General features: G+C 55.1%; 1 protein-coding gene across 4 annotated transcripts; it reads right to left on the reverse strand.

Moving 5' to 3' along the window:
* Window positions 1-774: 774 nt before the first annotated feature.
* Window positions 775-11,493, reverse strand: ZDHHC22 (zinc finger DHHC-type palmitoyltransferase 22). Of its 4 annotated transcripts, none has more exons than XM_045451666.1 (3): window positions 10,928-11,493; window positions 8,512-9,051; window positions 775-3,575 (listed from the first exon to the last, which is right to left on the reverse strand). In XM_045451666.1, exons 2-3 carry the CDS (start codon window positions 9,035-9,037, stop codon window positions 3,310-3,312), a joined length of 792 nt encoding a protein of 263 aa, XP_045307622.1. In that variant the 5' UTR covers window positions 9,038-9,051; window positions 10,928-11,493; the 3' UTR covers window positions 775-3,309. The 4 variants fall into 4 exon arrangements, with proteins under 4 accessions (XP_045307622.1, XP_045307626.1, XP_045307624.1 ...); XM_045451670.1 differs by lacking the exon at window positions 10,928-11,493 and adding an exon at window positions 10,506-10,615; XM_045451668.1 differs by lacking the exon at window positions 10,928-11,493 and adding an exon at window positions 10,333-10,480.
* Window positions 11,494-12,135: the final 642 nt, after the last annotated feature.

Below are 12,135 nucleotides of genomic sequence, written 5' to 3' on the forward strand. Positions count from 1 at the left end.
TGGCCTAGGCTGAAGGCTCTTCACCAGCCCAAGAAGAACTAACACTTTGTAGTTGTGCCTCTACTAGTCCAGGCCTGCTCATCTTTAGGATGCATCAGAGGTCATGCCCATTCATCTGCTCAGGGACCACTCCCTCCCTGCAGGGCTTAACCCACTCCCAGCTGCCCTCAGGACTGGGCAGCCTGAAGTCTTCAAGTTTTGTAGGGGTTGAGAGGTCAGGGGGCCCTGGCTGATCCTCAGGGGGCAGTCAGCTCTACCTGTGATGGAGGGTCAAGTGGCTTCTCCTCTTCATTCTCTCCCCACCTGTCCTCTGACATGGGAAGGAGTGGGAGGAGGAAGAGGAAAGTTCCTACTACGTTACACATTCTACCCCTGGCCCCCATGGGTCCATGATCCCAGCACATAGACCTGCTACCAACAAGGGGTGGTATCCACACATTTACCAGCCACACAGCACAAACCCTGACCAGTCACAAAGGACACTGGCTGATGGGTTGGAATAAACTCCTGAGGGTTCCATGCAGGTAATAGGCATTGCCCTTTTCATTGCTGGATTTTGAAGCTAGCCAGGAATCCAGGGGAGGAACAGGAGAAGCTGGGGCAGCAGGAGTAGGTTCTCAGGGAGTCTGGACAATGGTTACTTACCTACTAGAACAGAAGTATTTTTAATACTTACCTTAAATATTTCAACAGCTTGTTTGACTGTGTCGGTGCATTACAGCCTTGCCTGCTCTGCTACCAACCACAGTGCCCGTGTGATCACATCAAATCCAATTTAACACCACATGTTTTATTGATGTTCTTCATCAACAATACAGGGACATGTGTACAAATGCTACTCAAGTCCCACACCTGGCAACCCCCCCCCCCCGTCACCACCCACTGACCAATCGGCCAGAAGCCGACTCCTGCAGGTCTCCCTTTTAGTTCCTCTCCCCATGTCAAGTCTTACAGTGCTGAGCCTCCAGGAGGCTGGGAATGGCATGGCTAGCTTCCAAGCTTGAGCTCTGCAGTCAGGGAAGAGCCAAGGTCTGGATTGCCCAGGGAATCTCTTCCCTCCCCTTCCACTCCCACTTTTGCAGTATGGCCAGAAGTAGGGGGTAAAGATGCTCCCCAATGATTTCTTCATCCAGCCAGCCCGGGCTCCTCTTCAGCCTTCTCTGCAATATCCTTCCCCTCCAAGTGACCTGCCCTGCTGACACCAAGATGGCAGAGTAACCATTTTCCAAGGGGTGGGATTCAGTGGGTGGAGGCAGGGACAAGATGCCCCTGATGGCAGAGATTTTATTGTCTTGCTCATCATTTTTGTTTGTTTCAAGTGTTTATTTAAATTCCAGTTAGTTAACATATAGTGTAATATTAGTTTCAGGATTAGAATCTAGTGATTCATCACTTACATATAACACCCAGTGCTCATTACAACAAGTGTGCCTTGTTCATCATTGTATACCGGTGCCCGGAAGAGACTTGGCACAGAGTTGGCACTCAAGAAATATATGTAGGATGCATGAATGAATGAAAATGGGAGGGAGTGTGAGCCAGTGGTGCCATTACTACATTAGCCCTGTAGGGGGCATGAACGCAGGACCAAGGTAAAGTGCTCCTGAGCTCTGCTCAAGAACTCATAGTGTTGTGTGACAATGCTTGGGGTGCCTGTGGCCGCCAGCTGGACACTGTAGGGTGTGGGCTTCAGCTCTGCTGCCTGCACGGGTGGTAGACTGGCCTTGGGATCCAGTCAGAAGGGGCACTTGTGTTGTCCCCACTCCCAAATATGCCCCAGAGGTTTGATCTTCTGGGCCCCAGAACACAGAGCAGTGCCCCCATCCAGAGCCAATTAGATAACCAAGGCTGGCCTCACAACTGCCTGACCTTCCAGCCTTGCTCTCCCGCTATGGCCCCTACCTGCCCCTGACACTGCTCCATCTCCCTTTCCTCAAATGCCAACCCCCTCGGCTAGCATTAACACCCAGTCTGTCCTGTCTCACCAGAGACCCCTCCTCAGTGGCAAAGTAGGGTCCTGAAGGTTTGCATTATGATTTTTCAGACCCTTCCATGCCTTCTTCCTGCTTCGTGAAAGCAAATACTTCACAGGCATCTCTACAGATCTTGCCTCTGGACCTGGCAGTCACAAAGAGGACACAAGACTCTTGGGGGTGGGAAAGGATCTTCCCTTTCCTGACCCTGTGCAGAAATTCTTTCCACAGCATGCCTGCCAGATGACTGACCAGTCCCTGCTGGAATACCTCCAGTGGGACACTCTTTACTTCCCCAGGCAGCTTTTCAAATACTGAACAGCTTTAGATGCTAGAATGTCCTTCAGAAATGAGCCCATTTGCCCCTCTCATTCTCATCTCCCAAATATCCCAGTGCCCAACCTCTGTGTGACCTCTCTCCTCCCCTCCTCTAAGCATTTTCTAATTTCACAACACTCCTCACCACCACCACCACCCCCCCCCCACACACACACACATGCACACGTCCCCTTCTGTATGGTCATGCAGCCACATGCTTCTCCCACTTATCGGTATTTCTCCTTTCCTTCTTCCTTCTTTCTTGCCTTCCCAACATCTAACAAAGACCCCAAAGACTAGACAGCAGAGGGAAAGCTACAAGAGTGCCAAGGAAAGGAAGCATCAAGGCAGGTCCCAGACTGGGCTGGGGTGGCCATATGGGGCAAGATGGACAGACACAGCACCTAGAAAATCCAGGCCATTGGCTGCTGTCTCCCAGAGAAAAGGCTTTGCAACTTGGGGGTGGGGCAGTAAGCTCCTGAGTTTCCCTTCCACTGCTCACAAATCCACAGAGAGAATAAGAACACACCCCTCCTGTTTCAACCTCCCTAGCAGTTGGCAGAGCTGACTTGGCTATCTCTCACACATGGTAATTTTAAACATTTTTGCCTACCTCTAGGTCCTGGGAGCATCATACCAACAGCAAGAATCCACTCTCCATCCTAACATGGGTCTGAGAGGAAGAGCTCTAGCCAATAGCAGTGATGACATGAGACATGGGAGAGAGTGGATGAGCCCGGCAGAGGGGGAAAGCAGGGGCTCCAAGGGGGAAGGAACAAAAGCAGAGGCCTCCTAGCAGTTGGCTGGCTCTTGGGAGCCTAGCAATGCCTGAGTGGCCATTTTTCCTTCTCGCCACAATCCACCAGCCAACGCTGTTCTCTATATGTCACAGACCAGGGGTGGATGCTAGGACCTTACTGGCTCAAGGTTGTATTGGGTCATGGGCGGAGACAAGAGTGCCACGGTCTTATGTTCAGGAGGAGTTAAGACACACACACAGAAATGATGGGAATGCCTGCTATTTGTCACGCTGCTTGGAGCTCTCACCTCCAACATTGAACATGGGGACCAGCAGGCCCAGCAGCCACCTCTTCCCGAAGACCTCCTGTAAGTTCTTGCGCCAGGGCCGGGCCCTCACCGCCACCCCCTTCCGCACCTGGTGGCGGGTTTGCCCCCTGAGGATCAACAGCAGCTGATGGCAGCAGAAGCCCGCGCAGGCCAGGCCGATAGCAAACCAGAGGTAGAGCATGAGGATGACGAACATTTCAGAACCGAGGACAGCTCCTGCAGGGGGGAGGGGAAAGACCAGAATCGCTTTACACCCAGGCCACGTACTGAACTGCGATCCATGCAGGCGCTTTCCACTAGGGAAGGAGGGAGATTAATGAGACTGAAGCTATATGCTGTAGCAATCTCAGCGCTGCAGCGAGGGAAGGAAGGATGAACTAGTTGCCCTAACTTTTTCTTAGTGCCCACGGCTCCTGAAGTGAGAGGGGAGAACTGGGGGACGTGGGGGAGAAGAGAAGGTAGCGTCTTCTCCTGGCAGTGCCTAGATGCCACCATTTCCTTAGGGTCAGAGACGCCGTCTTGCTCTACCTTCTCTTTGTGATCTGGAAACAGGGAGAAGGTGTTTTTTCAGGAGCAGAGGGGGGTGAGCTGAGGATGCAAGGGAGGGAGGGAGCTGGCTCCTGGGCAGTTGCCTTGACTGCAGCCCCATCTCCCTACAGAACTGGGAACACTGGCGGGAGGACTCTGGAAAATGACAGCATGATGGAGAACAGGGCCTAGTCATCAAGAAGAAGTCACAAGCTCCAAAGGCAGTGCAGAGCGCTGACTTAGAAAATAATTCAGTCACTAATGCTAACAAGAGGACAGTATGGCCACGAGAACATTTGGCCAGAGCTGTCAGCCAGGGCCTGCTAAGGCTGGAAGAGGCCCCCAAGATCATCAGTCTAGCTCCCTGCCTTGGGCAGGACCTCTCCAAACCCCTCCAAACTAGCATTCTCTATCATTGGTTTTAAACATCCACTGAATACGAGATCCCACACTCTTCGTCAGACTGGGGTGGTCAATCTATGCTAAGTTTGACTCTCCCGGCTCTGTGGCCTTGTATAAATTATCTAATCTCTCCAAATTACAGTTTGCTCATCTGTAAAATTGGCATAATAACAATGACTCCATAAGGTTGCGTGATTCAGGGAAATGGTGTACAAAGTGACCAGCATTCTGGTTCACACTCAGTGCAATGCTCCCTGATGAGGGTCATTTATAGATGAGGAGACTACATCCAAGAAGGGCTCACATTTAACTCCCAAAACCAGCCAGCTTTCTCCTTCTTTCCAGGGCTTTGAGTCCTGGATGGGCTGCAGCTTTGGCAGCCATGGTAGAGACACCTACCTTGACCTGCCTAGCAGCTAGGGCATTGGGTCCAGGAGAGAACTCAAAAGCCCTCCTCAGCCCCTCTCTCCCTGTAGCGCAAGCCAACCTCCACCCCTTCCAATGAGATGAGGGTGCCTGTTCCAGAGACCCCACCTTACAATCTATTCAGCCTCTGCAAATCTCAACCATATCCTTCTTCTCCAGCATCCCCCTGGCTCCAACCCACCTCTTCCCTGGTTTCCCCAGTCCCCAGTTTCCAGACCCCCGAGGGTTGGGCTTTTAAAATTTGTCCAGTCTGAGCAGCGGTGGACTCCGCAGCCAGGAGGATGTGGGCCAGATTCAGGTTTGCTCATTAACAGCCTTGTCTTGCCCTCAGCCCTAGGAGCTTTGAAAGGTTTCTCCTTGCAAAGTTGGAGACAAATAAGTCCAGTTGCCCAGGGGATGGAGAGCTCACTCCAGCTGGCATTTGGAGCAGCCCCTCAGCTGGCATGGGGGCGGCAGTGGGACAGGGCTTACATAGGGCTGTTCCATCCCTCTGACCCACTTCTTCCTTGTCAGCACAGGTTAGCTCAGGCAGCCACGTGCAGGATGAAGGATCCCGGGACCATGGTGCCCTCCAGGCTCCAGGAATGCTGACAGGCAAAGATGGCCCTCGAGCTGTGATGTGAGAACATCAGAGCTGTCAAGTGCAGGGCCTGCCTTGCAACTCAGCCGCAAGGATAAGCCTGAGTTGATGGAAGCTGTTTTCCATAGGCTTTTTTCTGGCACTAAATCAAGACATGCGGAAAAGACCTCGTGGCCTTTTTCTGGCCCCTTGCAGCAGCTACAAAAGGCTATTCTGGGGACCTGCTTTCTCTTGAAGTGTTTGAAGTTGCTCAGCCTAGCTGCCTCAGCTCCTCTGAATTATTTAATAATAGTTCTTCTTTTAGAAAAATCACAGAATTTTCCTAAAGGGCCTGATTGGTCACACCATCCAATCTTTCCATCTCTGCTTCCTACCAAGCATCTGTAACACCTTTGACAGATCATCACCCAGCATCTTTAATAGGCAGCCAGGGACAAGAACCTCTTTTCCACCCAAAGTAGCCCGTTCATCAAGAAGCAGCTCCAGAGGCAGTGTGGTGCAGTGGAAAGAGTATGAGCTCTGGAGGCTAGCAGCTCTGAGTCCAAATCTTGGGTTGGAGTCACACTCGTGTGGTTTTGAAGCAACTTAACCTTGCTGAGCTTTTGGCTCCTGAGCCTTTAAAATGGATGTGATAATCCACATACTATGTGTTCAGCAAATGCTAGTCCCCTTTCCCTTCTACTGGACTTTCTAGTGGCACCCAACACGCTGGCACACTTATCCCAATGACACAGGTCAGATGGTGTCATCTCCATTTCCCAGATAAGAGGACTGAGACTCAGAGGGCTGACACAACCTGTACCAAACCCCCTGAAGCCCAAAGAAAGGACAACTTCCAAAATTGAACTGGCTAGTCTCCCACCTCCTTGGCATAAGCGGAGGGCCAACACTCCCAGCCATGCTGTGCTCTTGTGGCAGATCTGACTCAGGTCGGTACCACATTTGTGGACAGCTCAATCTATTAAACAGCTTATCCCCTCCTCTTCCTTCCTGTCCACCTGCCCCCCTGAGCAGATGAGAGAGGGTGTGCCCGCAACCATTCGGGTTGAGAATAGAAGGAGAAGACATAGGAAGGGAGACACTGATGGGGTCAGGTGCATGTGTGGGCGGGGAGGGAGAAGGCCTGGTGAGGGGGAAGAAGGAAGGTCAGCAAAGGAGGACGATGGGTGGGACAGGAGAGTTGGAGATTAGAAACCTTGGCCCCCTTTTCCCAGTGGGTATGGGGAGGAGGTAAAAAGGGGTGCTGCAACAAGGATCTGGGCCCCAAGGTAGTCACTGACTGGCTCTGTTCTCCCCCAGATCAAAGTAAGAGCCCCTCTTCCCTTCTATCCTGTCTCCCAAACCTAGCACATATGGACAGGCCTCAAGCCCAGGCTTATCTCAAATCAAACCATTTCAGGATCCTCCCTTTGGAACCATTCATTCTGATGTGATGATGCTACTTGGAAAAGAAAGTGTAATCAGGCTCTCTGGCTCTCCTCATCCCTCCACCTGTCTGTGCTCACACTCCACCCCCTAGTCCGCCCACCTCCCCTCCCCCGGTCTGGTTATTTTGGTCCCAGCAGCCTCCTAGGCCCGTGCCAAGATCCAGAAGGCCCCAGAGTTCCAAGTTCTGGGCCAAATTCAGCCACCAGCCCTCAAGGCAACCCCACAGCTGTGGCCTTCTTGAGTTTCTGAGTTCCCACTACCCAAGGACACAACAGTTCTGCTCCTGTGAAGGACCGGGCTGCAGACCCAACAAAGACCAAAATGGTGGCTTCCCCCAGAATGGAGCAGAACTTTTATGAGGGTCCAGCCCAGGTACATCTAACTAATCTTGGGATCTCAATGGATGTAGCTGCAATGTCTGTCTTTGTCCCTGAAAGGCCAATGGTGTGCTAGATTCCCCGTGCTGCTGGGGGTGGTTTAAACACCTGAGCAGGGGTGGGGGCGGGGCAGAGGCTGCTGGTCAGTAATAGTAAGATCCTGGGCAAGCCATTCAATCCCATATGAGCCTAGGTTTCTTCATCTGGGAGGTGGAGATAACAATCTCAGACACACACATGCATGCATGCTAGCAACTGTAAGAAACAAGTCAGCTGAAGTCAAAGGCCAGGGTAGGGATGGAATGGAAGGAAATGAGGTAGGGGCAAATTTCAAGGCCAGGTAAACTGCCAGGAGCCAGGTCCCTCTGTGCCAGGAATCATGGAGCTCTCCTTGGGGGCACACTATAGAAAGTACAGTCCCCACCAGGGTGCTCAACAGAGTGCTGGTGTGAAGGCCCACATGCCTGGCTCCTGCAAGCGTGAGAGTCTCCCTGGAGGGTCAAATCACACGCCAGTGCCACAGCACTGTGATGTGAAGGTGGAGCCATTAAACACGGCTGCGTCTCTAACCGGGGTGGCCCCTGCTCTGCACCATCTGCAGGCTAGAGAACAGCCTGGTGGGGACAAATTTAGTGGGCAGGAGGGTAGGGCTTACCCTTCTGCGGGGGCTGGCCTGGCACCCTGGTCAGTCTCACTGTGGTTGGTTGGCGAGACCTTTGGAAGGCAAAATCCTTGGGGGAATGTGTGAACAGGACTGGAGTCCAGGCAGAGGAAGGTCATAGCATGGGTGTACCTCACAAACTGCATGGAGGGATGGCCAGCACCCAGCCCTGTCTGGCACAGAGCAAGTGTACTGCCTGGATTGCCACACAATTCTATGAGCAAATAGTCGGTGGCAAACAAGGAGGAGATGATGAATGAGGATGGGTGGGGGGCGCCGGTTGGAGAGGGAGGTGGCCGGGTAAAATACAGTATGCCCAGTTAACCTGAATTTCAGCTACATAACAGAATATTTCTTTATGTATTTCTTTATTTATAGAGAGAGCATGAGCAGGGCAGAGGAGCAGAGAGAGAGAGAGAGAGAGAGAGAGAGAGAGAATCCACAATCAGCACAGAGCCCAACTCAGGGCTCGATCCCACGATCCTGGGATCGTGACCTAAGCCAAGATCAAGAGTCAGATGCTCGACCAACTGAATCACCTAGGCACCCCGTTAACAGAATTTAAAAATAATATAAGTATGCCCTATGTAATATTTAGGACATACTTATATTAAAAGAGTTATGCATTGTTTATCTGAAGTTACAATTTAACTGGGCATCCTGTATTTTTCTTTACTAAATCTGGCAAACTTGGGGTTGGGGTGGAGGGTCCCTATGTAGGGCCCAACCTGCCTGCCAAGGCCCACTCACCGGAGAAGAACTGGCTGATGGAGGTGGGAAGGAGCGTGAGGAAGGCCAGGGGGTGGGCGAAGGAGATGGAAAGGACTGCTGAGATGTAGGCCACCCCGGCCACCATGGAGTAGAGGCAGGCAAGGGAGGTGTAGAGGCAGAACAAGACGAAGTTGCGCATGTTCCTGCCGCCGATGCAGTTGCCGGTGAAGAAACAGTGATGATCGTGCCTCAGGGTGACTCTGGCGCACACGCGGCAGAAGTGGGTGCTGGGCGGGGGGCACGGGGCCCTCCTGGTCGAGGGCCCCTGGCAGGCGTCCAGGTCGTCCGGGGAGTTCTGGATGACCAGGACGTAATTGCCCAGGGCATTGGTTGAGAGGAACAGGAAGAGCGCCCCGTGGAGCAGCGCGGGAGAGAAGAGCCAGGCGGCCGAGGGGTCCTGGCGCATGCTGGGCAGGAAGAGGAAGAGCTGCAGCACGAAGGTCACCAGGGAGATGCACAGGAAGTAGGCGGGGGCCACCACGTTGAGCAGCCTCAGGGCCAGCATCCTCGATTACATTCCTAAGGGGCCCAGGGTGAGAGGAAGACTTACTGCAGTGTCCAGGGGGCGCAGTTGGTCGCTCCCGCCCCACTGAAACCCAAGCTCCCCACCCCTGTCCCTTGGATCATGCCTCCTCTCTTCCCCAATCCGAGCCCAAGCAGGTGTCAAACCCCAAGACCCAACTGGCCTCTGGGGGTCAGGCCCTATCTCCCAGTGCCCGCTTGGTTTTTGAGCAACCTCTGAGGCTCTAGAGCCCTGGAATCAGACACAACGAGGCAGTCTGGGGGGTGGGGGGTGGGGGGAATGAAGGGCGTGGGGCCAGCGCTCCGCTCCTTTATGGCAGTGGAAATGAGCCCAGGTTTGGGATTTCTCCTCCACACTCCCTTGGAGGAGAAAGCGAAGAATTTGGAGTGGGGCAGAGAGAAATGACCTGTTGGAAGTCCTGCTTTACCTCCTTTTCTCTGACCCTCTGGCCACCCCCCTCCCCCAATGTTGGGCAATACTCAGGGACCACACCCCTAACCTAAGGCTCCTTGGAGGTATGTGTGCTTACAGGTCTGTGATGTGTGTGTGTGTGTGTGTGGTGGTGGTTGTGGTGTGGTGAGTGTGTGTGTATATGTGGGGGGCATTCCTTGTGCATGACTGTCCGTGTAATATGTGTGTGCCTGGGTATCTGTGTTTGTGTATGTATATATCTGTGTATCACACACGCAGCCGCTGCCACCTGGCTTTTAGAAAAAAAAATCGATTAAAACAATCAATACATTCACACACGCGCTCAGGCACCGGGTGAGGTGAAGGGGGGCGCAGTCTGAATACCTGTGTCAGCCGATCCTGGTCAGCCCATCTCCCCGACGCTGGCTGCCCTGGCTATTTCTTTGCAAAGAGCGTTTTCATTTGAAGCGACGAAATTAAAATCCCCCTTTGCGCCCTCCCCCCACCCTCCTGAAGCGAGAACCCAAACAACCCCGATGGCGCCGAAACCCTTTCGATGCCAACAAGCCAGCCCTGGGCGAAGGAGTGGATGTTTGGCCAGCCTTTTCGGCGGATCTACCCCCTGCTGCCGAACACCCCCACCTCATTCCCCACTCTACCCTGCCCCCCAAAGCCCTGGTTCCTGCCCAGCTTCGGAAGCCACCGGGAAATAGGATTCCCGGCGCCCGAGAGAACTTTTCCAGGGGCTAAGGAGCCGGCGAGCCCTAGGCGCAGGAAAAGTTCTGGGAAGGCGGCTGCACCCAGGATGGGCAAATGCCACGAGGCCTCCGTCCAGGCTGTCCCGTCCGGATTGGGCGATCGATCACCTTGGAGTCCCCTTTGCAGGTGCCAGTGCCCCCGGGGACCTGCGGCCGCTACAGGGAGCGCGAGCCAATCTCCTCGACAGGAACTCAGCCCGGAGCAAGCCCGGGGGTGGTCGCTAGAGGCCGGGCACCGCCCCCACCCAGGCGCCCCCGGGGGCTGCGGCGGCGCTGCCCACCCCAGAGAGCCCTCGGCTCCGGTCTCCGGCGAAGCAAGTGTCTTCCCCACGCCGGTCGCCAGGGGGGCGCGGGAGCAGCCTCCAGATGCGCCGCGGCTCCTGGCAGGCGGATAGGGGCTGGGGGAGCGAGGGGCGCTCGGCCGGCGGCCCCCGCGCCCTGCACCTGATCAGGGAGCGCGGAGACCGCCCGGGCGGCCGGGGGGTGCGGGGAGCTGTCCGCTCCGCACTGGCGGCCGCCTCGCCCGCGGCGGAGGGCGGCACGGCCGGGAGCCCTAGCGAGGCTGGCGGCGCGGGCGGCCGCCGGCGTCTCGGCCACCGCCTCCTGGACGCCGGGGAAGCCGCCCCCCGCGCCGCCGCCGCTGCCGCCGCCGCCGCCGCCGCCGCCGCCGCACCGCCGCAGAGGGGTGGGGAAATGAACTCACCGAGCTCGGGTCGCGGACAAGAGGAGCCCCGGACGCCGGCTCTCACGCTCCCCGAGGCTGCAAAGTTGTGGGCTCGGCCCCGCTGGCTCGCAGCCTCCTCACGCTTCGCTTCGGGGACTGGGCAGGTAGCGGGGACGTGGGGAGGAGGGAGCGGGCAGCTGCCGTCCTCCCACTTGGGCGCCAGCGAGTGGGGGCCAGGAGGCGGCGGGGATGGCAGCTGGGCACCCCTCAACCCCGCCACCCCTCCCTCCCCTCCTGGGGGCGGCGCTCTGGCCACCCCTCTCAGCATCGTAGACTTGCCCCCCCCCCCTTTTCCCCTGGAGTGGGCTGGGGCGCTCTGCCGGACTTCAGCCACCAACTGGGGGATCTGGATTCAGCGCTGATGTGGATGTGTTAGCCATCATCTGCTCCTTCCTTCCCTGCTCCCCACTCTCTCGGAAGGAGGGAGGCCTGGGGGGGGGGGGGTGTTGAGAGCTCAGTTTGCCAGGGGCAACACCCATAATGATCCACGTTGTTGTGCACAGAGGCGCTGAGAGCCCCAACTCTGGAGCCTGTCTGCCTGGGTCTGAATATCCCCCATCCACAGCCGTGTGATCTTCACATTCCAGTTTCCTCATCTGTAAAACAGAGATGTGAGGATTATGTGACAATGTATGTAAAGCCGTTAAACAGGGCCTGCCCGTGGCAAGCTCTATTTGAGTATTAGTTCATAATTACTGCCACTGTTTACTGGGCTCTTGTTACCTACCAGACACTGTGCTAAGCCTTTAGCATAAGACAGCTTTGTTAATCCTCAGCAGAAGTTCAATCATCCCCATTGTGCGGATGAGGAGGTTGAGGCACAGAGAATCTAAGTCACACACCCAAGGTCATACAGCGGAGAAGTGACAGAGCCTGGGTTCGAACTAATGCATATGCCTTCAGCCTCTAGAAATCACCCGGAATCACCCTGAGACCCAGGGGGAGCTCTCATTTGGGAGAAGGGAGGACAGCAGAAGGTTTTATCCGGACCAGAAGCTCATGCCTAGAGCCCCACCCCTTGCCCCCTATTCCTATGTCCTTCCTCTTCCTGACTCCACTATTCTGAGGTGGGTACTGAGAGGCACCAAGAGGGTGGGGACACCTGGCCCCGTGCATTTCAGTGGGGATGAGGAGGAAGCAGAGAAAGCTTTAGATACACTGCAGGCATAATGGTGTCACCACTACCC

Source organism: Leopardus geoffroyi, chromosome B3 (genome assembly GCF_018350155.1).
Source record: "Leopardus geoffroyi isolate Oge1 chromosome B3, O.geoffroyi_Oge1_pat1.0, whole genome shotgun sequence".
Lineage (NCBI taxonomy): Eukaryota > Metazoa > Chordata > Mammalia > Carnivora > Felidae > Leopardus > Leopardus geoffroyi.

Bases quoted from the DNA above. Each gene is read 5' to 3' on its own strand.
- ZDHHC22 (XM_045451666.1), bottom strand. From the start codon at position 9,037: ATGCTGGCCCTGAGGCTGCTCAACGTGGTGGCCCCCGCCTACTTCCTG. The intron at 3,576-8,511 runs GTGAGTGGGCCT...TCCCCCCTGCAG, and splicing joins CATCAGCCAGTTCTTCTCCG to GAGCTGTCCTCGGTTCTGAA.